General features: G+C 31.8%; 4 protein-coding genes across 4 annotated transcripts; 2 read left to right on the top strand and 2 right to left on the bottom strand.

Annotated features, from left to right (window-relative positions):
- Window positions 1-4,457: 4,457 nt before the first annotated feature.
- On the bottom strand, window positions 4,458-5,892 carry LOC120577686 (uncharacterized). The gene is made up of 2 exons (XM_039829485.1): window positions 4,928-5,892; window positions 4,458-4,616 (listed from the first exon to the last, which is right to left on the bottom strand). The coding sequence occupies exons 1-2, from the start codon at window positions 5,880-5,882 to the stop codon at window positions 4,579-4,581; spliced, it is 993 nt and encodes a 330-aa protein (XP_039685419.1). The 5' UTR covers window positions 5,883-5,892; the 3' UTR covers window positions 4,458-4,578.
- Window positions 5,893-6,203: 311 nt separating this feature from the next.
- LOC11418431 (peroxidase 12-like) lies at window positions 6,204-7,228 on the top strand. The gene is given in 4 exon segments (XM_024777549.2): window positions 6,204-6,355; window positions 6,357-6,415; window positions 6,417-6,489; window positions 6,667-7,228. Coding segments are annotated over 4 exon segments (651 nt in total). The 5' UTR covers window positions 6,204-6,238; the 3' UTR covers window positions 7,069-7,228.
- Window positions 7,229-19,541: 12,313 nt separating this feature from the next.
- On the top strand, window positions 19,542-20,320 carry LOC11408542 (uncharacterized). The gene has a single exon (XM_003592015.4). The coding sequence runs from the start codon at window positions 19,764-19,766 to the stop codon at window positions 20,022-20,024; it is 261 nt and encodes an 86-aa protein (XP_003592063.1). The 5' UTR covers window positions 19,542-19,763; the 3' UTR covers window positions 20,025-20,320.
- Window positions 20,321-21,629: 1,309 nt separating this feature from the next.
- LOC11419452 (probable serine/threonine-protein kinase At1g54610) lies at window positions 21,630-25,598 on the bottom strand. The gene is made up of 7 exons (XM_003592014.4): window positions 24,906-25,598; window positions 23,847-24,131; window positions 23,444-23,761; window positions 22,981-23,202; window positions 22,397-22,491; window positions 22,179-22,278; window positions 21,630-22,056 (listed from the first exon to the last, which is right to left on the bottom strand). The coding sequence occupies exons 1-7, from the start codon at window positions 25,296-25,298 to the stop codon at window positions 21,712-21,714; spliced, it is 1,758 nt and encodes a 585-aa protein (XP_003592062.2). The 5' UTR covers window positions 25,299-25,598; the 3' UTR covers window positions 21,630-21,711.
- Window positions 25,599-25,674: the final 76 nt, after the last annotated feature.

Raw genomic sequence — 25,674 nt, 5'->3', positions numbered from 1 at the left:
CAAAACTAAAAAATTCTAAACAGTTTCAAAAACTGTAATTTTAAAAATAGTTTAGTAAATAAGTTTTTAATTTTCAAGTTTTTAAAAACTAAAAAGGAGTTTTTGGAAAGTGTTTCAAACAAGCTCTAAAATTTCTTCTTCTCATTTTCTCGGTCTTCTCCGAAACTATGCACATTGCAAACTTAGTTTTTGCATCTATGGAGTTTGAGTGCATCTATGGAGTTTGAGATTACCTCTTAACATGTATTGTTGTTATGCTGCATTGAGTAATGCTAACAACACTCTTTCTAATACTCATTTTTTTATTGATTTAAATCATTGTTGTTCTACACTTTGAAAATTGAACCTACAAAAAATGGTGGAACATACATTGATTTCATTCAATAAAATAGTAAGTGCTAAAGAGAGTGTTTAAAAGTGGATGTTGCTAGCATTCCTCTACTGTATTTTATAATAATAAATCAATAAACTACTCGTGCTACGCACTCCAAAAATCAAATCGGCTGTTTTATGTTTTTCATAGACTCCAAAACGGACTGTTTGTTAATTTCCTTGAAATCTATGAAAGAATAAAGAGATGTTGGATTTATTTTATTTTTATTTAATTAACGATAAAGGACTCAAAGTTTATAAGAGAATGAATATGTATATTCGGTCAAAAAAAGAAGAGGGTATATTAAATTCATTATCACATCCTGATTGTCAAGAAAACATTATCACATCCTTTTGAAATGTTAACAATTTATATGTTATTAAACGGTTCCAATAATATTATTTTATTTTGTAAATTTCATGAAGTTAATATATCCATCACATATAAAATACATAGTTAGTTTATATCACTTTTCTACTAGTTTATCTCATTTTGTGTTCTACTTCAAACAGGGTTTGAATTTATAATTTAAATAAATAGTAATTAACAATACATTTTCTTTCAAAAACAATTCATTTGCATGTTATTTTATATTTATCAGGTAATTCAACCCGAAATTTTACCAAATAATTTAAATTTAATCTACTAGATTATTTCTCATCCATTAGTTTGTACCCAACAAATATAGACATCTTCTTGAAGATTCATAAATGGGGATACCTCCCACTTCCATGTATATTCCGTGCTCATCGAGGACATTAAGGACTTGTTGAATTCTAGAGGTTACACGCTCCACCACACTTTCAGATAAGGCAACTAAAGTGCGAACTTTATGGTGAAATTAGGAGTCTTTGTAGATGATGTTTTCACAATTCATTCCTCTTCTCCTGAAGGCTTGTTACCGCTTCTTAGGGACGAATTGGGAACACTCTTCATTAGAAACTAGTTGTTTTATCTTCTATTCCTGTTTTTCTTTCTTTTTTCCTGTTTTCTTTTTTAATTAGCCTTGTAAAAAAAAAATGGTAGAAAGACGTATCTTGAATTCAAAACCTTTAAATTTTAGTTATGTTAGTTTCTTTAAAGAAGATAAGTGTATATCATTTTTTTTAAAAGGTAAATTAGCCCACTTAATTTGACATAGAGTGAATTAAACTTGAGATCTTGAAGAGGAGCACACTCCCATCTCAAGCCAATACCACTAGACCAACGCAAATGAGTTGATAAATGTATATCCTTATGTAATCGTTCTTTGAACTTTAATGTGTTTATTCCCTACTGATGAGAAGATTATCCTTTTTATGCTAGAGCACACTAAGATAATGATCCTCTTGACCCAACTTAGATTGGTTTAAGCAATTTGTGTGTTGTATATGAAGTTCAGAATCCCGGCATCGTGATCATTAACCGTAAAAAAATCTCACATTTTCTGTTAGTTTTTTTTTTTTTTGTTGACAAAAGGGCTTAGTGTACTTGCCATCAAAATTGAATGAATCTATGAAAATAGACGTGATGCTTTGTGCTAATTTCTGTCCTCTGTTTCGTTCTTAATTACAAACAAGGACAGTTGTTAAGGGCGCTAAGTCTATCCCTACAGTAGACTGAACAGAGCTCCCATTTTAAGGACACTTTCAAACTTGGTCACACCATCGAACCGAATTCTGAATTATTACAACCCCTTTTCCCTTATAAATTAGAGGGCTATAAAAAAAATATATCAGGTCTAATCTTCATCTAAGGATTCTATCTATCAAGAATTAAGGAGAATGTAAACAAATATTTTTAAGACATCAATAAAAAGTTAAAGGAGACACTTTTATATAAGAAAATGATATGTACCTCCATTCCTTGTTACGAGAGGCATTAGAAAAATTTATCGATATTACGAGAGAATTGATTTTGTCATCTAAAAAGGTCTAATGGTGCAGTTTGTTGCCCGCTTGTCTTTTATTCAAATGTAAATAATGGTTTATATATATACAAATTCCTTCTTAGTAAAAAAAGAAATGTATTACTTTTATAAACTTACCTCTATAAATTATTGGTATTATAAAGAAAGAAAAATAATTTATGTTTTTCAATTATAAATCAAATATAAACGTTTTTTTAAAGAAATCATGTGGAATTTTAAAAACCATCCTATATCAGAGAACTATTGGAGTAAAGAAATGTTACGATCAATCACACCCTCCGAGAAGGGAATCAATGTGCGGATTTTTTGGTTAAGTTTTGTGCCTCATCATCAAACTTTGAGTTTCTTTGTCACGAGTCTCCTCCAGTGGATCTTTTGAATCTTCTTCGAAGTGATGCAGCTGGAACTTTTTATTTGAGAATGTAGCTCTTTTTTTTTTCTTGTTTCTTTTGGTTTCCTTTTTCTCTTTTGTTTTAGCTTTGTACACCAAACAATAAAGAGAACTATTTATTTCGACACAACCCCAACTAAAATATATTTAGGCACACTCATACAAAAACAAAGGAATTTAATTAAAAAAATTATTTGTGTAAATGCGTTTAAGCATTCTTAATTTGAGGTTGTGACCACATAAGGCTAACTCTTATATTAAGGGACACACAAAATGGAAAAGTGTCCTTAACAAACTTTTATTTTGATCAAGTCATGTATAATGTCTAATAAATCTGCGTGCTTCTGCAATAATAAATAAATAAATAAATCTGAGACGTCCTTGAATAATCAACACAGGCTGCTGAGAATTTATATGCAAGAAAAATAAAGTTTGTCAAACTCAATTTAAATTATTGTTGTGTTATTGGACCACAACTTTTTACACAAAATGGAACACCATATACCATTTAGATTACTCCATAACCACTTTATTTCATAAAAATATGGCTTAAATATGTAAATCGTCTCTGTAAATTCGCGTGTTTTTGATTTTCATCCCTATATCTTTTTTTTTGTTTAAAAACAGATTCTGTAAGTTATAAACAGACCTTATGTGAGGCTTATGTGTCATTCCAGATGTCCATGTGGCATAAGGTTTATAACTTACATGGTCTGTTTTAGAACAAAAAAAGATACAGAGATAAAAACCAAAAACACGCGAACTTACAGGGACGATTTACATATTTAATCTAAAAATATATATACTTCTGGCAATTTGTGCATATGTGACATAAATGGTTAATTGGATAATGAAATAATAAAATTTGTCAATGACACAATCTTGTGTTTAAGTTATATATATAATATTTTGAAATTGTCCAAAAAAAGGACGGTGTTCCATTTTGTGTCAAACTTTGTATTCCAATACATTTTCCACATTGTCATGCTCAAATATAACTTGAAAGAAATTTTATGCATAGCATATCCAAGAAAAACACACCGTAAGGCACGAGGAGCTAATTTACTACGTTCATGTTTATGAAGATGAACAAACACTACACAACCAAAGATACGAAGTGGTAAATTTGGAACTGTTGGTGCAATAACAACATCACTAAGAGCTTTAAAAGGTGTTTTATATGCAATAGATCGTGACGGTGTTCGATTAATTGAATATACTGCAAAAGCAATAGCTTCCCCCCAATAGGATAATGGCATATGAGCCTCTATTAATATAGCACGAACAACCTCTAACAAATGACGATTTTTTCGTTCAGTAACCCCATTTTGTTGGGGTGTATTGGAACAAGTTGTTTGATTAATAATGCCTTCTACTTCAAAGAAGTGTTTCAATTCAGAACTTTTATACTCTCCTCCATTGTCACTCCTAAGAACTTGAATTTGAGCATTATACTGAGTTTTAATCATTTTATGGAACTTCTGAAATAACAAATTCACCTCACTTTTTGATTTCATTAACCACAACCAAGTTACTCTAGTACAATCATCAATAAAGGTAACAAACCAACGTGAGCCACCTAATGTTGAAATTTTAGATGGCCCCCACACATCAGAATGAATAACCATAAAAGGAAAAGGACTTTTATTTAAAGTAAGAGGAAATGAAGTTCGGTGACTTTTTGCAAGTTCACATACATCGCAACGAAAAATTGAAGAATCCAAATTTTCAAACAAACTAGGAAATAATCTTTTGATATAGTCAAAGGATGCATGACCCAAACGTCGATGCCATAGCCAAACTTCAGTCTTATTCTTATTTTGCTTAGAGCTTTCCACTTTCAAAGCTTGACACAACAAATTGCAGCCTTTTGAAGTCAAGTCCAAGTAATACAGCTTCCCCCGCTTAATACCATAACCAATCGTCTGCTTTGTTCGGATGTCCTTAAAAACACAAGAGTTAGGCCAAAAAATAACAACACATGACAAGGATGTTGTGATTTCAGAAATAGATAAAAGGTTATGATTTAAAGATGGGACAACTAGAACAGAGTCAAGATTTAAAGTTTCAGTGAGAGATAAAGACCCTTCACCAACAACTGAGGCCTCACTACCATTAGCAGTACAAATGGATTTTTGTGAAGAGGGTTTAAGATTTGCAATATGTCTAGAATCAAAAGTTATGTGATTTGTAGCACCAGAATCAATTATCCATATATTATCTAAAACAGGTGCAGAGATATTTAGAGCCTTACCATCAATATTTGTTGTTGTCACCAATGATAAGCCCATTTTTCCATTGTCATCATTTGCATTTGTTTCAGCAGCAGCAGCAGCGAAAGCATTCTTAGAGCCCCGCTTTTTAGGTGCTCGACTGTGATCCCACCACTCTGGATATCCCACAAGTTCATAACAGCGATCTTTGGAATGTCCAGTTTGATCACAGTGGGTACACTTGTAAGCAGATTTGTCTGTACCTTTACTTGGTCTTTGTCGATTTCGAGTCATCATTGCAGCAGATTCAAAGTCTTTAGTTTCCCCCTTTAGAGTAGCGTGTCGCACAGCTTCTCGCCGAATCAAGCCATGACATTCTTCCAATCCTGGAATCGGATCCCTACGCAGAATTTCCCCACGAACTTGCTCGAAAGTGCCATCCAACCCAGCCAAAAATATATGGACCCTCAATCGATCAGTGGATTTTTTATATGCAATTGAATCATCAGGATCTTTCATGATCACTGTATCCCGATGATCCAATTCTCGAAATATCTCAACTAGTTCTCCATAGTATTCAGATAAAGGCCTTCCATTTTGTCTAGCAGCAAAAGCCCTTTGATTCAATGCAAAGACCTGCAATTCATCACTTCCATCGTAGAATGCCTTCGACAAGGCACTCCATATTTCATGGGCAGTAGGTATACGTAAATACCTCTTCATGATTTCAGGTTTCATGGACATCAATAACCATCTCTTCACTTTCTGATTTTCAGCATACCATTTCTCATACCCATCATCAGTTTCAGAAAGTTTCTTCATTTTGCCCCTAATATAAGAGAGTTTTTCTCTTTCAGCAATATGCATCTCCATCAATTGTGACCAAACATCATAGTTTGATTCATCAAGAACGATTCCAGCATTAAAAACGCCTTCAGATTGAACCACAACTGGAATTGATTTTATTCCAGATGCTTCAATATTTTTTTCACTCATTTTGGCTAGGGTTTCGAAAAGAAAAAAATAGGTATCGCTCTGATACCAACTTGAAAGAAAGAAGTATTTTATTACTGATACTTTCTCAATGAATCAGATGGGTACATACCATCAATATATATTGTTACAAATAAGCTACAACTTAGGAGTGAATTAGCATATCAGAGGCTATAAATTAGGAAAAACAAATAAAGCATACAACTGTACAATCCCTTAATCTAAGGAGATTATAGAGAGAGATATGAAGATAAAATCTCAACAATATATCCATGTACACCCAACAACACCATATTACTATAAATACTAGTGTGGCTATTACATCTGAATCATTATCTTTTTAACTTTTACATATCACAATGGCTTATGCTTCTTGTAGGAGTGCTTTCTTCACCTTTCTTCTAATTCTTACCTTTCTTTCATTTTCCCACATCAAAGTGTCTGAAGCACAAGCCAAACCTCCTCCTATAGTTAAGGAAGGGACTATCATGGACCTTCTACGATTCAAAATGTCCTAAGCTTGAATCTATCATCAGAAAAGATCTTCAATGATGATGTTGGTCAAGCTGCTGGCTTTCGTCGCCTTCACTTCCATGCCTGCTTTGTCCAGGTAAATACATTTAATGTATATTTAGCTTAATTAGTTAGGATCAGCTTATACTATAAACAATACTAATTAAGCATTACAATGCTTGTAATTAGCATATGTGGTGATTAAATTAGCTAACTTTGGAAATCCAAACTTATTATATTTGGTTATTTATGGATTAAAAAAATGAAAATGCAGGGTTGTGATGGATCAGTATTATTGGATGGATCAGCAAGTGAGCCAAGTGAGAAAGATGCACCACCAAACTTGAGTCTTAGGAAAGAGGCCTTCAAGATAATCGAAAAACTTCGTAGTCCCAACAAATTTGATAATAAATACTACCTTGATCTTATGAACCATCAGGGTCTCTTTACTTCAGACCAAGATTTGTACACTGATAAGAGGACTAAGGATATTGTTACTAACTTTGCTGTGAATCAATCTTTGTTCTTTGAGAAATTTGTTGCTGCTATGCTTAAAATGGGGCAGCTTAATGTTTTGACTGGAACTAAAGGAGAGATTCGAGCTAATTGCTCTGTTAGGAATAAGGGTAGCAAATCATTTCTTACTTCTGCTGTGGAAGGATTTTTAGAAATGTGATAACTACTAGGAAATATTTGTTTCTCTTTTCAAGAGGTTAGTTTTACCAGAATGTAATAATGTTCCTTACTTGTACTATAAGTAATGGAAAATCTAAGTGAGTGCTTTTTCATTTTGCATACTTGCAAGAAAGTTAATTTGGAAAAATAAAAGCTTGTATATTACATGTGTATGTGGCTATTTGTATCAATCGAGTGCATCTTTGGTTCGGTGGTGAAAAATATTGAAATCTAATGAGTTGATTTTACTTATAAGTAAGTTGAACACAAAAGTGATTTGAATAATAAAATTTACCTTAAAATCACTTTTATCATAAAAAATTATGAATCATAACATTAAGTTAGAATTATTTTTTTTAAGCAAAATCAATTCTATGCAAAAACAATCGAACATGTTAAAATCAATTTTAAACCTCGAAAATCAAGTATGACAGCCAAATCATGTGTTTTTTTTTTTTATCATGTTGTAGGTACAACTTAGGAATCTCCTAATCATGTGTTTAAAAGGCCAACATTTTCTATTTGGATAAATTCGTTGTAGCTATTCAAAATAAAGTTTAAATACAACAAAAAAAATTTCCCTCAAAACCACTTATTTTTTTCCTCAACTCATCGATTCAAAATAAGTTTAAATACAACATGGTAAAAAAAAAAAACACTATTTTTAATTAAAAATAGATTTTTGACCCGTGCTCCGCTAGGGTTTATTGTAAAGGATTTAACATACGAATAATAAAATGCAATATATAATTGGTAACGGTGAAAAAAATAAGTTCTAAGGTCACGTCTTTCCATTTGCAAAGTTCTAAATATAAAAATATATGAATTTTGTGTTGTGTGAAATTTTTACACGGTTTAAGGTTTTTTTGTTTTGTTTAGAGAGAAACACGTTTAAGGCTTGGTATATATAACCAAGTTTACATGGAAATTAGGGTAGCCGAGTTTGCATGGAAATTATGGTATTCAGTTTGTAAACGTATTAAATAAGTGTAGAAAATATTGTAAAAAAAAAGAGGCAACAGGATAGGAATGAAATAAAGGCATGAAATTGGTTAAAAAAAAAAGTGAACAAAATATTGTAAAAAAAAAAGGCATGAAATTAGTGCGATGAATTTTTCTAGTATTGTGTACAAAATATTGTCAAAAAAAAAAAAAAAAAGCAAGAGGATAGCAAAAAAAAAAAAGAGGATATGAATGAAATTGATGCGATCCATTTTTTTAAGGGAACATCTACGGTACACTCACAAAGTGAGGTGTACCGGTACTCCTGTTTCATAATTTTATAAATTAACGATCATTTTTTATGTAATAAATAGCTCTTTGTCAATAGTTATATTTTATAGAACATCATTTCATAAAAATAAATAAAAAAAACATCATTTCATTATTTATAACAATCATAATAATTTTTTTTACATATTATCGTAAAAAATAATTAATGTTCTCAATTATGAGCGAAAAAAATTCAAAAAATAATAATTTTATTTTGTTGACATTTTTTATGAATAAGATTTAGTTATTATAATTATAAATGATAAAAAATAATATTTTTCTTCAAAAAAACAACTCATTTAACTATTAATTTAAAGAGCGAGTGTATCAATACACTCAAATATATTGGGTGTACCATAGAATTTGCCTTTTTTTAATATTAAATAAGTGTACAAAATATTTCCTTAAATAAGAAAGTGTATAAAAAATTGTCAAAAAAAAAATAAATCCAAAAAAAAGTATAAAATAGAAGGCATTAAACGTGATCATTGATATGCTTATCGTTTCTAGAACAAACGTGCAACATCAAATAAGTGTAGTAAATATTTCCTTAAAAAAAAAAGGCAAGAGGATAGTAATGAAATTGATGCGATGCATTTTTTTCGATGTAATTTGTTAGGTTAAATAATTGCAAACCTAATAAGGCAAATGAGCGAGAAAAAATTAGGTTATATTGATGCAGACCTAACAAAATTAATAAATAAGGATAAGGATATGATCATAGTTTCTAGAACAAACGTGCAACATCAAATAAGTGTAGAAAATATTTCCTTAAAAAAAAAAGGCAAGAGGATAGGAATGAAATTGGTGCGATGCATTTTTTTAGATGGAATTTGTTAGGTTAAATAATTGCAAACCTAATAAAGCAAATGAACGGGAAAAAATTAGGTTAAATTGCTGCAGACTTAACAAAATTAATAAATAAGAATATGCTCATAGTTTCTAGAACAAACGTGCAACATCAAGTGTCGAAAATATTTCCTTCAAAAAAAAAAAGCAAGAGGATAAGATGAAATTGGCGCGATGCATTTTTTTTTTATTAAATAAGTGTACAAAATATTTCCTTATATAAGAAAGTGTACAAAAAATTGTAAAAAAAAAAGTATAAAATAAAAGGCATCAAACGTGATCATTGATATGCTTATAGTTTATAGAACAAACGTGCAGCATAAATAAGTGTAGAAAATATTTCCTTAAAAAAAAAGAGGCAAGAGGATAGGAATGAATTAATTGGTGCGTTGCATTTTTTAGATGGAATTTGTTAGGTTAAATAATTGCAAACGTAATAAAGCAAATGAGTGGAAAAAAATTAGGTTAAATTGCTGCAGACCTAACAAAATTAATAAATAAAGATATAAAAAATCATTTTAATGTGAATACCAAAAACCACTTATTTATAGAAAAAAAAAAAAAAAAAAAAAAAAGGTTCGGAAGCAACAAAGAATCAATATAGTTTTTAAATTATCATTCTATCACCAATAATCTTCAATCTTTAAACTATTAAAATTAACTAAAATGTCATTAAATTATACTTTCATCATCAATTTAGTCCTTCAAAAGAGACCAACAAAATGGATAGGAGTATAGTTTATAAACTTCATATGATTTTTATTAGTTTATGGATCAAATTGACACGATAATTCATTCATGCATAAATTGGCTGAAGCCTCCCTTGACCTTCCAAAAAGAGAGTTGTATTAATTACCACCAATCGATATCATATCAACAACACTCAAACGTGATACAATCATATTTAAATTTATTCAAAATCTTTTTTATTTGATTTATTTTTTGAAACAATGAAATAGATTTGATCATAAAATACAATCAAATAGATTTGATCATAAAATAAAACAACACAAAAAAACACAATCTTCCTTTCACTTCCATGAGTATCTTAACACACACACTCTTAATCCCTGTCTGCCATAAAGATGAAAATCCCCCTAAACTACGACGAGTCTTCTAGAGTTCACCATGAACAATACATCAGGAAAAAGCATGACCAGTTTTTCAAACTCCTACGAAGTTATATATACACAAGTCCTAAGAGGTTTTTTAAAGCAAAAGTGAAGATGTTTAAACGCAGCATAAACCTCCAACATCTGGTTAGTAGTTTATCATTATTCATTGCACTTCTCATATGTTCATATATACTTTTCTGCACTTTTTTTTCTATTTATATCCGCCATGTTTCTACCATATATATGCCATAATGCCATGATTTTTTATTTGTTGCATCCAGTGACATATTTAAATTGTTTAATCTTTGTTGGATTGAGTATAATGGACTGATGGAGTCTTTATCTTTGGAGGATTAAAATAGGGGTTAGGGGTTCATGCATTTTATGTCACAGATAAATAGAAACAGCATATGCTTATATTACCTAACATTGTCATTGTTGTGATACAAAGGAAAAAAGGTGAAGAAAGTAGTTTTCAGAAAAATAAAACCGAACAGCATTGACTGTTCATTACTTGATGTGTACTACTGAGTGTTGGGTGATAAAGGATCAACAAGAGCATAAGATAGCCTCCTCTCAGGAAGAAAAAAAAGAGAGCATATACCATTATTTGATATTTTTGTTTTTCGATGAATGGTCATACCAAATAAGATCATAAACGAATCTATTAGAGAGGAAGTAGGTAGAACTCAGGAGTAACAATTCTTGAAATGAATCTGAAGTGTTTTGAACATGTGAGAAGATGAATAGAAACACCAATCTTGAGATTTGATCGTTAACTAATGCCACATAAGGTGGTCTATGTATCACGGGTGCGGTTATCATGCATAAGGAATCCTTATGCACCCTGCATAAATCCCAGCTCATTATGCCAAAACCATTTTGCAGTGGAAATGGTTTCTGTGAGTTGGACTCCAAAACCATTTTGTTGTGGAAATGGTTTCTGTGACTCGTACTCCAAAACCATTAGATGTACTTAATTGTTTTCTTTGATCCAGCAGGGTGCAATTGAAAATAGAACCGCCGGAAATCAGCCTCGGGTGAGGAGGCGACCACCATCGGCTAGTGCCAAGGTCACCTAAACCAAACCCAAAGCCCGGATTCAAGCCTCGATCAAGCACTCGAACGCCGCCACAATCAAGTCGCCGGTCACAAACGCGACCAAGAAGAACTTCTCCTTTCCACTAATAACAACAACCGCTCCTCCGATCCCAAACCCTCTGATTCCGACCGCCGGGATCGGGACCGTGGCCGTGGTCACGATCGAGACAGTTACAGAGAAAGAGAGTTGTCGCTGTTGAGCTTCGATTTCAACGAAAACGAACAGTTGCTTGCCAGCCTCGTTCGTGTTGCTTTCCTCCAATCTGGTTCAGATCGAGCTTTGTTTCTTTTGCATTGGATGAGTTCACTGCAAAATTAGTGTGGAGAAAGGAAGAAAGTTGCCTGATCGGTGAAATATATTCTAAATCTGATGGTTGTGAAGTGTTTATGCAGGGTGCATAAGGAAATGACTTACGCATAATAACTTTGCCCATGTATCACTACCCGTATTTGGTCTTAGATACATACACACATGGCCCAAAGGTAGACCTTATGTCTTTAAAGTCTCAGGCCGAGTATGCATCACAATATTTTAAGAAAAATGTTGAAATTGCTAGACCGACACCTTGATCGGGATTGAAACCCCGACTCGTCCATTTTTATATGTGAGTTTTCAAATGTTATTGTCATTTTGTCTATCTATATAAAAAAATAGTAATATTATAATAACGTGATAAAATAATATGTCTGATGCACAACAGAATATGTAACTTATACATAAGCACTTTTGTAAGTACATATGCTATAACACCATTCTGAATTGTTATTATCAGCATCAAGGATCATATTTGATTTGGCTCCATTTTAACACAATGTACTATTCCATTTGATTGGCTCTACTTTAATACAATGTTCTATTCCAAAATAACTTATACTCTTGAGTAATTTTACATCACAAAAGAATCCAATAGAAAACTCTCACGAATGATTCTGTTGCAAAAACACATGAGCATGTTACATTAAACAAAATGGAGAGGAATGATAATAAAGTTAGGGAACAACTAAAATTGCTCCTCAATAAGAAAAGAGTATCATATTCAACAATATATTCTTAAAAAATTCTAATATTAACAGCCACACTAATATGACCATGATATAAAAATGGCAAAATCAAAATTGAGTGGCATGCAAATTGTGAGATTGGATCTTAAGTCAAATCAAAATTACCAATTATATTGATTTGAAATAGTCCAATAATCAAAAGAAAGAGATAGAAAAAAGAGCAATGCATGAATAAACAATTAATGAGGACCCCTAACTATGGGAGACATCCCTAAATGCATAGTTTCCAGGAACAGATACACAAAAACTAAGGACTCATCATATTTGAGACATCCTGGCCAATTGACAGCGATACTTTTGCTTCTCAACAACATTCTTCAACTTTTGATTTTTGATTTTTGATTTTGGAATGGCAGACGTTAGGAAGTTAATTGTTATATTAGTTTGTTTTCTTCCGCTTGATTTAAATCCTGAACCTCCAACTCTTTAACTATTAATTAAAACTAGTTAAGCTATCCAACCTCTATTTCTTCAACTTTGATATATACACTCTCACAAAATCTCTCTACATTCATTTAGATTGGATTTGAGTGCAGTTTAACTGCATTATCACATTTGGATGATCTGGTCTAAATCGAACAGTCTAGATGTTTTGACTGCACTTCAGTTATATAGTTCAACCGAACACATTCTCAACCAAGTTTGCGTTTATCTCTACAACATTTATTCTCTTAACTTTTCCCTTTTTCCCTCCTATTCAACTCTTTGAGCATGGTTTTACTCCCATGTCAAAAAAAATTCTTTTAAGGAACTCCCATGTCAACTTATTTAATGGTTCAAATATTTCTATATACGTTCTAGATATAAATGTTATATTAAAAATATTTGTTCATCTTAAATTATTTGTAACTTTAAAATATAAAGACAGTTTTTTATTTTATTTTAAATAATACTATATCATTTATTTAAATAGTCCCGTAAAAAATTCATTTATTTAAATAGTTATTCCATCTAACTACTCCATCTTCTATACTTTCGATTACTTAAAATATTATGATGTTTTTCTTTCACAATGGTACTTTAATTTTTAATACACTTTCCACGGATACTAGTAAGCTTAATTCGATTGACATGGACAATGCATGTTATACGCAGGGTCTGTGGTTCGAACCCTGACCACGATCACCACAAAAAAAAAAAAAAAATCATTTTGCATTAGATGAAATCCGTCCAAAAACTAGTACTCCCTTCGTTTCAAAATGAGTGTCGCTTTAGCAAAAAAAAAAATTGTTTTAAAATGAATGTCACTTTCAGTTTCCAATGCAATAATAATTTTTTCTTTTCAATTGTACCCTCCAATCATAGTTTTGAAAATCGGACCGGACCGTCCGGTTGAACCGGTCCGACCAGGAACCGGTGGGGTGACCGGTTCGAGTTGATAAATGGATCGGTCATGTAATCAAACCGGACTGAACTGGCGTGACTCGGTCAAACTCGGGAAAAACCGGTGAACCGGCGGGTTTGACAAACCGGACCGGTTTGAAGTAAAGCAGAAATTAATTGAATTAATTAAGCCAAAAAATGGCAGCGCTGGGTGTTTAACCCGCGTCTCCGAGCTTGCAAGGCAATCGCTTATCCACTGCAACATGAACCTCTTTTGTTTTAAAATTACTTCTTATTATTTATATATAATAACTGAACAGTTTTTTTTAGGGGAACGAAGTACACTCTATTTTTTTTAAGTAACCAAGCACACTCTTATCATTTAAATATTATTGTCCGACATCTCAAATATTTTAATAACCATTTTTTTTACAATATTTTTTTTGAAAGATTTTTTTTATTTTACTATATTTATTTGAATATATATTACTCTCTTCGTCCATATATTTAAACACCCATTTGATTTTATTTTTGTCCTTAAATGTAAACCTTTTTTAAATTACAACACTCATTAATTATTTTAGTTTCTAAAGTGACCGAGTCACCGATTCAATCCGAGTTAATCCGATTAAATAACTATATAAATTTAATCTAAGGACCGAGTTATCTAACCGAGTCATCCGAGTGGTTCCGATTCAGTCATGCGGTTCGACCAATGACTCGGTGGTTCGACCATTGACTCATTGACCCAGTACCCCCGCCGAGTCGATGACCGAGCCGAGTTTTAAAACTATGCCTCCAATTAATACTCTACACACTACTTCCAAAATATTACTTTTAAAACTAACCAATAATTAATAAGGATAATTTGGTAAAATAATTATTCTCTTTCTTTTAATCATTGCATTTATTAATATGTGTGTAAACACCTAAAACGACACTCTTTTGAAACGGATGGAGTATAATTTTAGAGAAATGATATTTGAACGATCATTTTCTAACAACTTTCTTTCTCATATATAAAATGTGTTTTTACTTTTTCTCTCTCTTGCTTTGATTTTGGGTCAATACTCACATTTTCTTTGTATATTTATATTGTCTCGTAAGTTGTCAACAAAAGTGGTTGTTCAAATAATATTCCTTATAATTCTAACCTTGATTCTTCCCTATCCTGAACCTACATAAAAATCATCATACGAGAAACAATCATGTCATTGCAATAAAAAATCACGCCTGTCGTTAATTATTGAATGGCAAGGTATCAGATGCAATGAACTACTTACCAGTTACCACATTTTCCTGATATAAAAAATGTGTGTCAACAAAAGTACTGCATTAAGAAGAATGGACAAGAAGTATCTATCGAAGATTGAGTCTAACAGAAGGAGTTAATCTCTCGCAATATGATCTAAAGTTTAAATTATAGTTCAGATAGATGTTAATATTTAGTATCTTGCAATGTCTTAAATATGATTACTTTTAATCGAAGAAACTATAAGAAACTTAAACCGTAGAACAACAGACAGAGGAGGAGACAAAATATATAATATATATACCAATAAGTAAATGACTAATTAGAAACTATATTAAAAACATTTAAAATTAGGAATTAAAACACTCAAATTAACACTAAGTAGTAATTACAGAGAATAAAAATGTAAAATAAATCCTCTGCACCATAACACACCAAACTACACAGAAAATCCATGTCCATAAAATCTATATGCAGCACATTACTATGCAAATTGCAAACGTTCGTTTTATACAATTTAGAGCAAAATTCAGTATTCACATACTGTTTAATACTAGTACTAATCTTACTACGCCTAGCATAATAATGATTAGAACACTATTAACAAAAGACACTAGTACTATAAGACATGATTATAGTTTGCAGCAGACATTACTCCTCAAAATATGAACAACAGCGTGTGTCGTGTGAAGTCTTTATCTGCGTGCCTTGTGTTTTCACAGATGCATGCCTTGTGTTAAAAGGGTAAAAGTACCCAAAACTGATCAGTTTAATAATATATGAATAATTCCAAATAAAAAACATGTGATATTAATAAAGATTGAAATGAAAAGAGAACATATTATCTAAAGAGTATTCTTTAATGGTAAATATTATTTTATCTTTTGTCAGAATTTGAACTTTGAATTTTTAACTTTTTAACTCATTTAATCTTACAGTTCAGTCGAGTGAGCTACACATCCCCATCGAAGCCAAAGAGTATACAAATTGGATGTTGAACTTATTTTTTTTTATTTCATATAACATTTCTCTTAAAAAACATAATAGGCAATTGAGTAATGGAATGTGAATGAATAATTGTTTTTCTCTTGTACGAGTCATTATTTAAATTTTGAGGGGTCATTTTTAGTAGTTACTGAAAAATATCATTAAGAACATGCTCAAGTGCCAAGGAATGCTTGTGGTAGCATTATGATGACTTGGCATTGCTGTTACGAACTTTGGATGAGAACCTAAGCACTCACCAAGTGTCCATATGTTATTACTTTCAACATGAAAAATATTCATATTTAGAGGGATTGTTCTAATTGTCTTGAATTTTGTGGTCCACAACAATTATTGCGAAGCTGATTTTACAATTTTAACTGTAAACAAAATCATATGCTTTTAACTCTTTTCAAAATAATATTGACCTTAATCGATCTACACCTAGACAACCACTAACTTTAAATTAGAAAAATACCATAAGTAACATACGTATAATTTAAGTCAAATATTGAGTTTAAGAATTATACTTTGTCATGTTAGTCATGTTTTATATTCTCACCAACCAGTGATTTGTCATCTATCTCATGAGTGCATGCAACGTCTTTCTTTGGGAAGCTTCTCATTACTCATTAAAGTAGGAATTGGTAGGACAAGCAATTTTCTTATACATTTTTATGATATAATAATAAAGATCAGTAAGTAGTAGTACTAGTTAATAATGTTATGTTAGTGATATATATAGTTATCATTCACTCACTGCAATGACAATGCTTTCTTTTAACTAATGGCAAGGTTTGGATGGTACACATCATGATATCAAGCCATATGCTTAAATCTCTTTACCACTATTGCATAATAATTTCGTTAAACAAATGGTTAAAAAAATTGAATTTTTTGGGCTTACAAAAAAAATTGATTCCTTTAGAAGGATTGAAATAATTGATCATACTTTATTTGCCTTTTAGTTGAACTCTAGTATAGTTTTCTTTTAATTGACATACTAGCTAGTGAAACAAAAATAAAAACAGTTTGATCATCTAACAAAAATACAAATGTATATTTTAATATATTTTTTTAAAGTATAATATAAACCAAATAATAAAGAAGTTAATAAAACCAAATAATGGAACAGTTGATTTGTAAATGGTTATTTTAGTCAAAAAAAAAAATCTTTTTATTGACTACTATCTTTAAAAATTATACAATATTTATCAAAAAAGAATATTAAATAAGAAATTAATAACAAAACTCAAATTTTCCAAAACAATTCTTCTGAAGGTCATTAACTATTGAGCTCAACATAAACATAATGAAAATGTGATAGCACATATGAATAAAAAAATATTGTCGTCGTCATTGTTATCATCATCATTATTATTTTTATAAATATTAACATGTAAAGTTTTTGGTATCAGAACATTTAGGAATATTTATTGTGATTTATTTTATGGAGATAAGATAAAATACCTCTTAGGAATAACGCATTTCCAGGAATAACTAAGAATATTTCTTTTTGTCATTTACATTGTTTATAGAAATGTAAAAGAAAGTTCACTTTAAAAGTCTCTTTTTTCACTTGTTAGCAAGTAAACATAGCATGTCGGCAAGTTCTAACTTAATTGGTAATGTCAAATTTATTTAGCCGAACATTTTATGTGCGAGTTTTCAAATGTTGTTTGTCGTGAACAAAAGGGCAGGAAAAAGTCATAAACTTTCATCTTCATGGTTTTGATTGATGTTTAGGTTGCTCGATTAATCCATGGACCATGATTGTGTTCAGTAACCAGCATGTTTAATTTTTCATTTTGCTAGAGGCTTGCAAAATTTTGGAATCTGAACAGCGCATATATTGATATGATGCTTGTTCTTGAAGAATTCAGACAATATTAAGAATGTAGGAGTGATTGCTTATCTAAAAAAGAAAAGTAAATAGGAGTATGATCATTTTCGTGGAGCTTCTTACTAAAAATCGTGGATGGGTCTAATACAACTGTACAAAATCGGTTTGTGAGGTGCTAAACATATTGTTAGGATATATATTCGATGTGGGACTCTTTAACACACACCATCACGCCCAAGACTGGGCATCTGGGATGTGGACATAAATGGTGGATGGTTTGATAGCAAAAATCTGATAGCATGTGGTCTAACGGATCTTGAAGGAGACTCTGATATCATGTTAGAAATTAGAAATCGTGATTAGGTCTAACGCAAGCCCACAAAACCAACTTGTGATGTGAGGAATGTCCCACCTATAAAACACATTGTCAGACTATCTCTTATTGGAACTCTTAACACTTCTGCAATTTTTTTTTTTTGTTACATTTATTGAACTTACTTTTATTTCTCACTTTCTTTTCAATTTGCATTTTCCTTTTTTCATCTTTGTTAATATATTAACAAGAGAAAATTCATAAAGATGTTGATTGCTCATTGGACAAAATCGACCAACTGATTCATTTAGAAGCTATAAATATTCGAATCTATAAGATAAGAAGAACCAAAGCTTTTAAAACCCACTTAAATTGGTACTAACCTCATACTACCAAACATGGGGGTCTACATGTACCCAAAAGTCTTTTATTTTCGTTTTCTAGTTTTTATAATCACGAACATATCGAAACAAAGTCCAATTCAAACTCTATCTTCTTTTTATATTTTTATAAATTATTTACTAATAAATTAAATTTCATGAATGAAAGTTAAGATCTGATCATTTAGATATGTGACAGCACAACTTGATCACACCCTCAATTATGTGGTATAAAAAACATATTATGTTAAATAAAATTTCGAAGGATATAGATTTTAAGATATTCATTAATAAAAAAATTGTGTAGCACAAATGGTTTTGTCCCATTTGTAGTTTGTACTACTAATAATACCGATATGACTTTGGAAAATCAGAGTTAGGCAGAGATGATAATTGCATTACATAATTTGTCTCAAAGCAAAATTTAAAATCTAGGCATGCAATACAATGCAATCTTTTGAATATGTGATTTGCATGAGAGTTCAAGGCCCACAAAAGCACTAAGCCACTGATTTTGACATTAGGTGGAAGATGACTCCAATTTTCATTACATATAGAAATGGTTGGGACACTAGAAGCTCCCCATGACCAAACAACATACATAAATGTCGATGAATGATGGCAAGCCAATAAACGTTTTTAAAAAATTAAATCGATATTTAACCAACTAGACCTCTGAATTATAGTTCAATCAGTTCAATCTGATTGAACTAAATCATGGTTCAACCTGATTATAAACTCAACCGATTGAACCGTACGATTCGTTCCGATTTTTAAAACATGGCAACAAATAAAAATTTAGCATTTGTTAAAAGCAAATACTAGTGCCTTATCTCTCTATCAAAAACTAGATAAAGCAACCAACTTTGTCCCCCCACTAAAAAGGGTAGGTCCCAATCTATTGCAATGAGAATTCACATTGTATCATCACTATTAGATAGTGGCATCTCCAACCAAAACCTCTAAAAGTATGTCCCACTTCCCACACTACCAATGACATTCATGATTCTTAAAATTCAAAAAGAGGCAGCTATGTATCCAACATCACACATGGGGTGCCACCACACATGATCATGACTTAAATCTTCCCTTCTTAAAACCTCACAACTTTCTCTTCATGTAATACAAACATTTCATGTTTCATGCAGTGAGAGAGATCAAAAGGAAGGTTGCTTTTTAGAAACAAGTGTGCTTTTTTGGTGATGGAGAAAAGCAAGTCATTTCCTGAATACTCTTGTTCTTACACTGAATTTGGATACAGTGAAAGGTCTAACTCATATAATTTCAATGGACCAAGTGATAAGGGAAGTGGTTTTTCTGCATCAAATGATTCAGAGCTTAAGAGGAAGAAGAGAATCAAGTCTTATAATGTGTTGGCAGTGGAAGGAAAGCTTAAAAGTAGTGTAAGAAACAGCTTCAAGTGGATCAAGAACAAGTTCAGCGATGTTCGGTATGGCGTGTGAACTGTGACTAGCCCTTAGATTGAATCAAATGTTTAGTAATCTTAGCTTTCAAGGTAAGAAATTGAAACAAACTAAAGAGGAAAAATATTTCTGGATGTATTTGTAAGATAAGATGTTTTACATGAAAAATGAATTAGGGAGCATGTTGTGTTTTTTTGGAATATATGTGCTTTGTAATGAAAATGTCATCAAAGGTGTCTAATGTTTATTGTAAGAACTTAGAACAAGTGAAAATTAGCATGCTTTGTATCAAACAAGCAAGAATTCTAAATGTTTCTAAGAATTGAGATTACTAATCTTAAGTTTTTTTCTTTTTGATGCATGGTCTATGCTTTTAATAACCATAAAAATATGATATTGAATAAATCTTAACATAGTTTACTTCATATATAAACTCAGCAAAAAAGACATTCCTTCGTAAATATTTAATTCTTTCTCCTAAGTTTTCATCTTATTTTTTGGCTAGGGTAGTTGTTGTTATGATAATAAATTTGCGATCTTACTTAAACAGTAATTTAAACAGCTTCAGTGTCTGTTATTGACTTTTATCTTAGATGCCAACCAAGTCTAGTCTAACCTGCCCAATTCAACTTTTGACCTTCTACTAAAATATTCTCAATAAGCTGATCAACAAAGAGCTGTTTGAGTTGATGTATTTGAGCTTATCAATATGCATAAGCTCATGTGATACTATTTGAGAGAGGTTATGGCAACAACAACTTACGACGTGTTTATAAGTTTTTTTCAGCTTATTTCTATAATCTTTTTATGCTAGCTTATGAAAACAACTTATATAAAAATCATTTGACTTTTTTTTTATATATATAATCTGAGAGGTGCAAAACCCTCGTTATGCTAGCAAGACATCTCAGCTAAGTTAGTAACTCAAGCAAACAACAATCATATGTTGCACACTCGAGAACAATAATTTAACTTTATTTTATCTTTTATTATAGAAATAGCTTAAAATAGACATACTAACAAAAGTGAACCTTTCACTGTTAAGGTTTGGAATTTTTACTTGGACTTGACCAATTGAGTTTCATTGTTTAACAGATGGTACCAAGGCTGGTGATTATCACAATATCACTTAACAGCTCCTTATTCACCATTATCTCTTTGTTCTGCATACCTTAATCCAAAAATTTAATGGTGGCACTCTATCAATTGATTATGAAGCTAAAAAAAAAGACAAAAGAGTAAAACAAAACAAGTAGGAACGATTAGAGATTTTCTCAAGACTATCACAGAAAGTGACAACTCAACTAACTTCATATAATGTATGACGTGAACAATTAAAAATATCTAGCCTTAACAATGATATATGTATAAGTAAATAAATACTTTGATAATTGGTACATAAGCATAAAATAATCAATTGCATGTTTCAAATTTCATTTGTGCCAAGTGTTAGCTCAATGTTACCGTAGTTATTCTTTTCTTCATTCTTCCAAGTTGCAATATATTAAAGCTTAAATAGTTGCTAAAATGCTAACATGGTAAATAATTGCATAACACTTCTATAACACATAGTAAACTGTATTTTTCTTTAATTCAATCATTGAAAATGACCCTTTTATTTCCAATGACAAAAAACGTTGAATATGTAGAGTAACTTTCAAAATACATAAAATCAAATGATATAATGAAATAATCAATTTTTTAGGTATACATAATCTTGGATTGCCTAATCAAAGAGTAAATGTTCTTCTGTTTTTAATTTTCTAAATTCTCTGGTGGAAGTGGACCTGAAAATCTGGTCTGTTCTGTATCTGCCATCATCTTTCTTGGTTGCATTTGGTTTTGGCTTGGATAATGGAGGAAGGTTCTTGATGTTTTTTTCACCAATATTTGCACGCCTACTATGGATTTTGTGGGGTTGCTTTTGATCAGAACCAAGAAATGGAGAGAGAAATAGGGGTGAGTGGTCCCCAACTCCAGCTTGGTTTACACTTGATGAAGTACTACTTGTTGCACTACCTGGTTCTTCACTTGGAACATAAGTTTCAGCCTCAGCATTATTTCTGAGTACCTGCAATAATAACCATGATGTTTATAGCACCATTTGCATAACTAAAATGATAATCTAACCCTGTGAATGGAAAAATTTTCATTAGTCACATGATGTTCTAAAGCATAAGGTTTAATACTCACCTCTTTTGAGGATACAGTATGTTCTATTGGCCTATTAGATGCTAAATTCTTGCGACGCTCCATAAATGTACGAGAACGCCTGATTTTAGAGTTAATATACCTGTAAATAAGAGCAAAGCAATAATTCTCACCAAGAAACTAAGATATATCACATTCACATTAGACGTATGATAATAAAATATAATGTATCAAAACCTTTATAGACAAGATTAACTTACTTTATCTGTTCTTTAGCTGGAGTATGCTCATCTTCTTCTTTGTAGATTGCAGGCAGACCAGATAGATCACAAGCCAATGGGCTTGTAAAGAAAAACTGCGGGAAAGAGATATTTGTAAATTCGGAATTGCTTAAGCATTAAACTGTTTCCTTGCATGAGCCTATATTGAGTCATCGTGAGAACATAAAGTCTATATTATGTTTTTTTTTCATCACAAAAATGATTAGTGAAATTAAATTGCACAAATTCATTAGACCATCAATGCTTAAGCAGAACACATATCTGTGAGATATGTAATTCTACAAGTCACTTGATTTATGGTGAACATACAAAAAACTTGGGATCCACATCCCCTTCAGTAATAATACCACGCAATAATCAATCTCGACCATTAATTCTTGATCAGATGGTCGAGATGAATAATTGGGCTGCAGGGAATATGTTTCCACAAATTTGACAACTCTTGTAAAACATTTCAAACTCATGTCATGAAACGGGAGTTAAATATAAGTTAAATACATACATGGATAAATAGTTCAAGATCTGAACCACATTAAGGAGAAGAAATTGCTGTCTTTACTCACCGGATTTTTAAGAGCTTTAGACGCACTACCGCGGAATGCAGGATCCAAAGCAAGAAGAGTACATAAAAGACCTAAAGAAGATGGGGGCAGATCATTGAAAGTTTCTACCAGACTTGGTCTATAAGACTTCAGAGGTACAAAAGTTGTAGAAAGTTTCAGCTTTCTCCAATACTCTTGCGACGGTGTGCCACATAACCTAAAAATTCTATGAAGTTGCTCAACCTGGAAGCAGGAAAACTTCATGATTAGCAGCTATACGCAGACGATATCTCACAAAATTATGCATAGAGCAATCCTTAAGATATATATGACCAAAGTGGTTCTTATAATGACTGCACAATTTTCACCTCTCGAGCTAGATTCTGGGATTGAATTAGGCTTAAAGACCGAATTCTAAGAGCAAAATAAAAGACAATGACAAATAGCCGAGTACACTTATCATTTGAGCCTAATTGTTAGTTACCTCTGTTCTTCCAGGCATGATTGGAATTCCTTTAAACATTTCTGCAAGGAGACATCCAACACTCCATAGATCAATACCAACTCCATAATCGGTGGAACCTAACAACAATTCAGGAGCTCTGTACCATAGCGTCACAACCCTGTTTGTGAGAGGCTGATCTTGATTTGGACTATAATAATTGGCAAGTCCAAAATCTGCAATCTGAAGCATCCCATTTTTATCAATCAAAAGATTTGACCCTTTTATATCTCGATGCAAAATTCCTCTATCATGGCAATGCTGAAGACCTGAAAGCAATTGATGCATATAGCATTTGACCTACATTGACTTTATAAGATTATTAAGGAGAATAAATGAATCCAACTGCTAAAATGTTCAATTCATCAAAGAAAATTCTTCTAACCTGTGGTTCAGTTAGTCTTTCTCCAGGCCGAGAAATAATTCTTGACAAATCTGTTGGCATGAAATCAAAAACTAGATATATGCTGTACTGCATTCTTGAAGTTGCTAACCCTTTAAGTTTTACTACATTGGGATGATCCAATCTCTGTAATATAGTTATTTCTCTTGCCATAAATTTAATGCTTTCAGGCTGTGATGTATTGAAGCGAACCTTTTTGAGGGCCACAATATCTCCGGTGTCTCGATCTAGAGCTTTATAAACATTGCTGTAGGTTCCTTGTCCTACCTACAAAATGTAAATAACATAGGCCAAAGTCAACTATAGCTTGCTCTCTTCTGCCAATATTTTTAGTTATTATAATCTTCCAATTTGGTTTTCTCTAAACAAACTATAAACTAATGAATTTCATCAAGACTTTCATATTAGATTGTCAATGATTAGAAAACAAGACCAAGAGGCTTAAGTTGCATTGAATATTGTACCAGACAATATTATTCTATTTCTAGATAGAAATCAATATTATGATTCCACGATTGCTTAAACTTTCCCGATATAACTAACCAATTGGATCCTTGGTTACACTTAGTACATACTTATGACCTATGACTAACAAGGCTTTGGAATTGGCAATTCAAATCATGTTTCTTAATTTGCAATTCAAATGCAAAAAGATTAACTTTGGAACACCTTAGATTCAAGCAAAGAAAAATATAACTTGCTGAAGAATGATGCCTCATCATGAAAAATGTCTGGAAGCATTGTTAGATATCCAAACTACCAAAGTATTCACATTATGAATGTAGTATTGAGACCAGACACAATAACGGATAGACCAGTAATAATTTGAGAAAATAGAATAATTGAATGTTACTAAATGTGTACACCGAACAGTGAACACGCTACATAGCACACTAAAGCCGATAGCCATTGAATTACCAAATCATTTTGTACTTGGAATTTTCCAAAACCCTTGACATAAATCATTGCTTAATCCATATATACTATACTACGTTTAAAAATCATGAAACAGAACTGTTACATGAAGAAAGAGCATCTAACCTTATCAATCATTTTGTAAGATTCGGCACTCTTGGCAACAACACCAGCCAACACTTGAGAAGGAACATTATCAACCAACCATTTAGGCCAACCATCCACCATCTCATCATCAAAACACCTATTCAACTGCTTCTTACTATCTTTCAACTCACCATCTCTCTTTCCTCTTGCACCACCAATATTGCCATCAACTACTTTATGCTTTCTGGGTTGTCTCTGATGTACATGATGATCAATATCCTTACCCTTTGCAACATATTTTTGACTTTGACCAGTAGATCTTCTGTGTGCAACAAAATCAGAACTTGGAACATACCCATTTTCCATCTTGAACCTGTCTAGTCCTCTATAGTTAGCTTCAGATTCTAATGGTTTGGCTTGAACACAGCCCATATTAATGGACCCTTGTAGATATTCAAAGTTTATTTTATAAGTATAACTCTCCAAAATAAAGAAAAGGTAGAAAGAATGAAAGAGAATAATGTGAATGCGAAAAGCCGACCATGGCCGGCACAGTTGGAATGTATAATAGTACACAAAACAGAAACCAATGGATGGAAATTTGCAAATGGCTTTGCTTAGTCCGAAGAGAGAAAATGACTGCGTAATACAGTACGTATTTATTTGGTATAGAAAAGAATATAATAGAATTAGAATGAATGAATCTGTCACATACAGTGCATTGAGTGAGAGAAGAAGAGAAAGACATGGACGTAAGACACGGAGACAAAGTCACACCCACTGTCAGAAACACACACAGTATTTAGGG

This window comes from Medicago truncatula, chromosome 1 (assembly GCF_003473485.1).
Source record: "Medicago truncatula cultivar Jemalong A17 chromosome 1, MtrunA17r5.0-ANR, whole genome shotgun sequence".
NCBI lineage: Eukaryota > Viridiplantae > Streptophyta > Magnoliopsida > Fabales > Fabaceae > Medicago > Medicago truncatula.
This window is presented reverse-complemented; position numbering and strand designations above follow the sequence as displayed.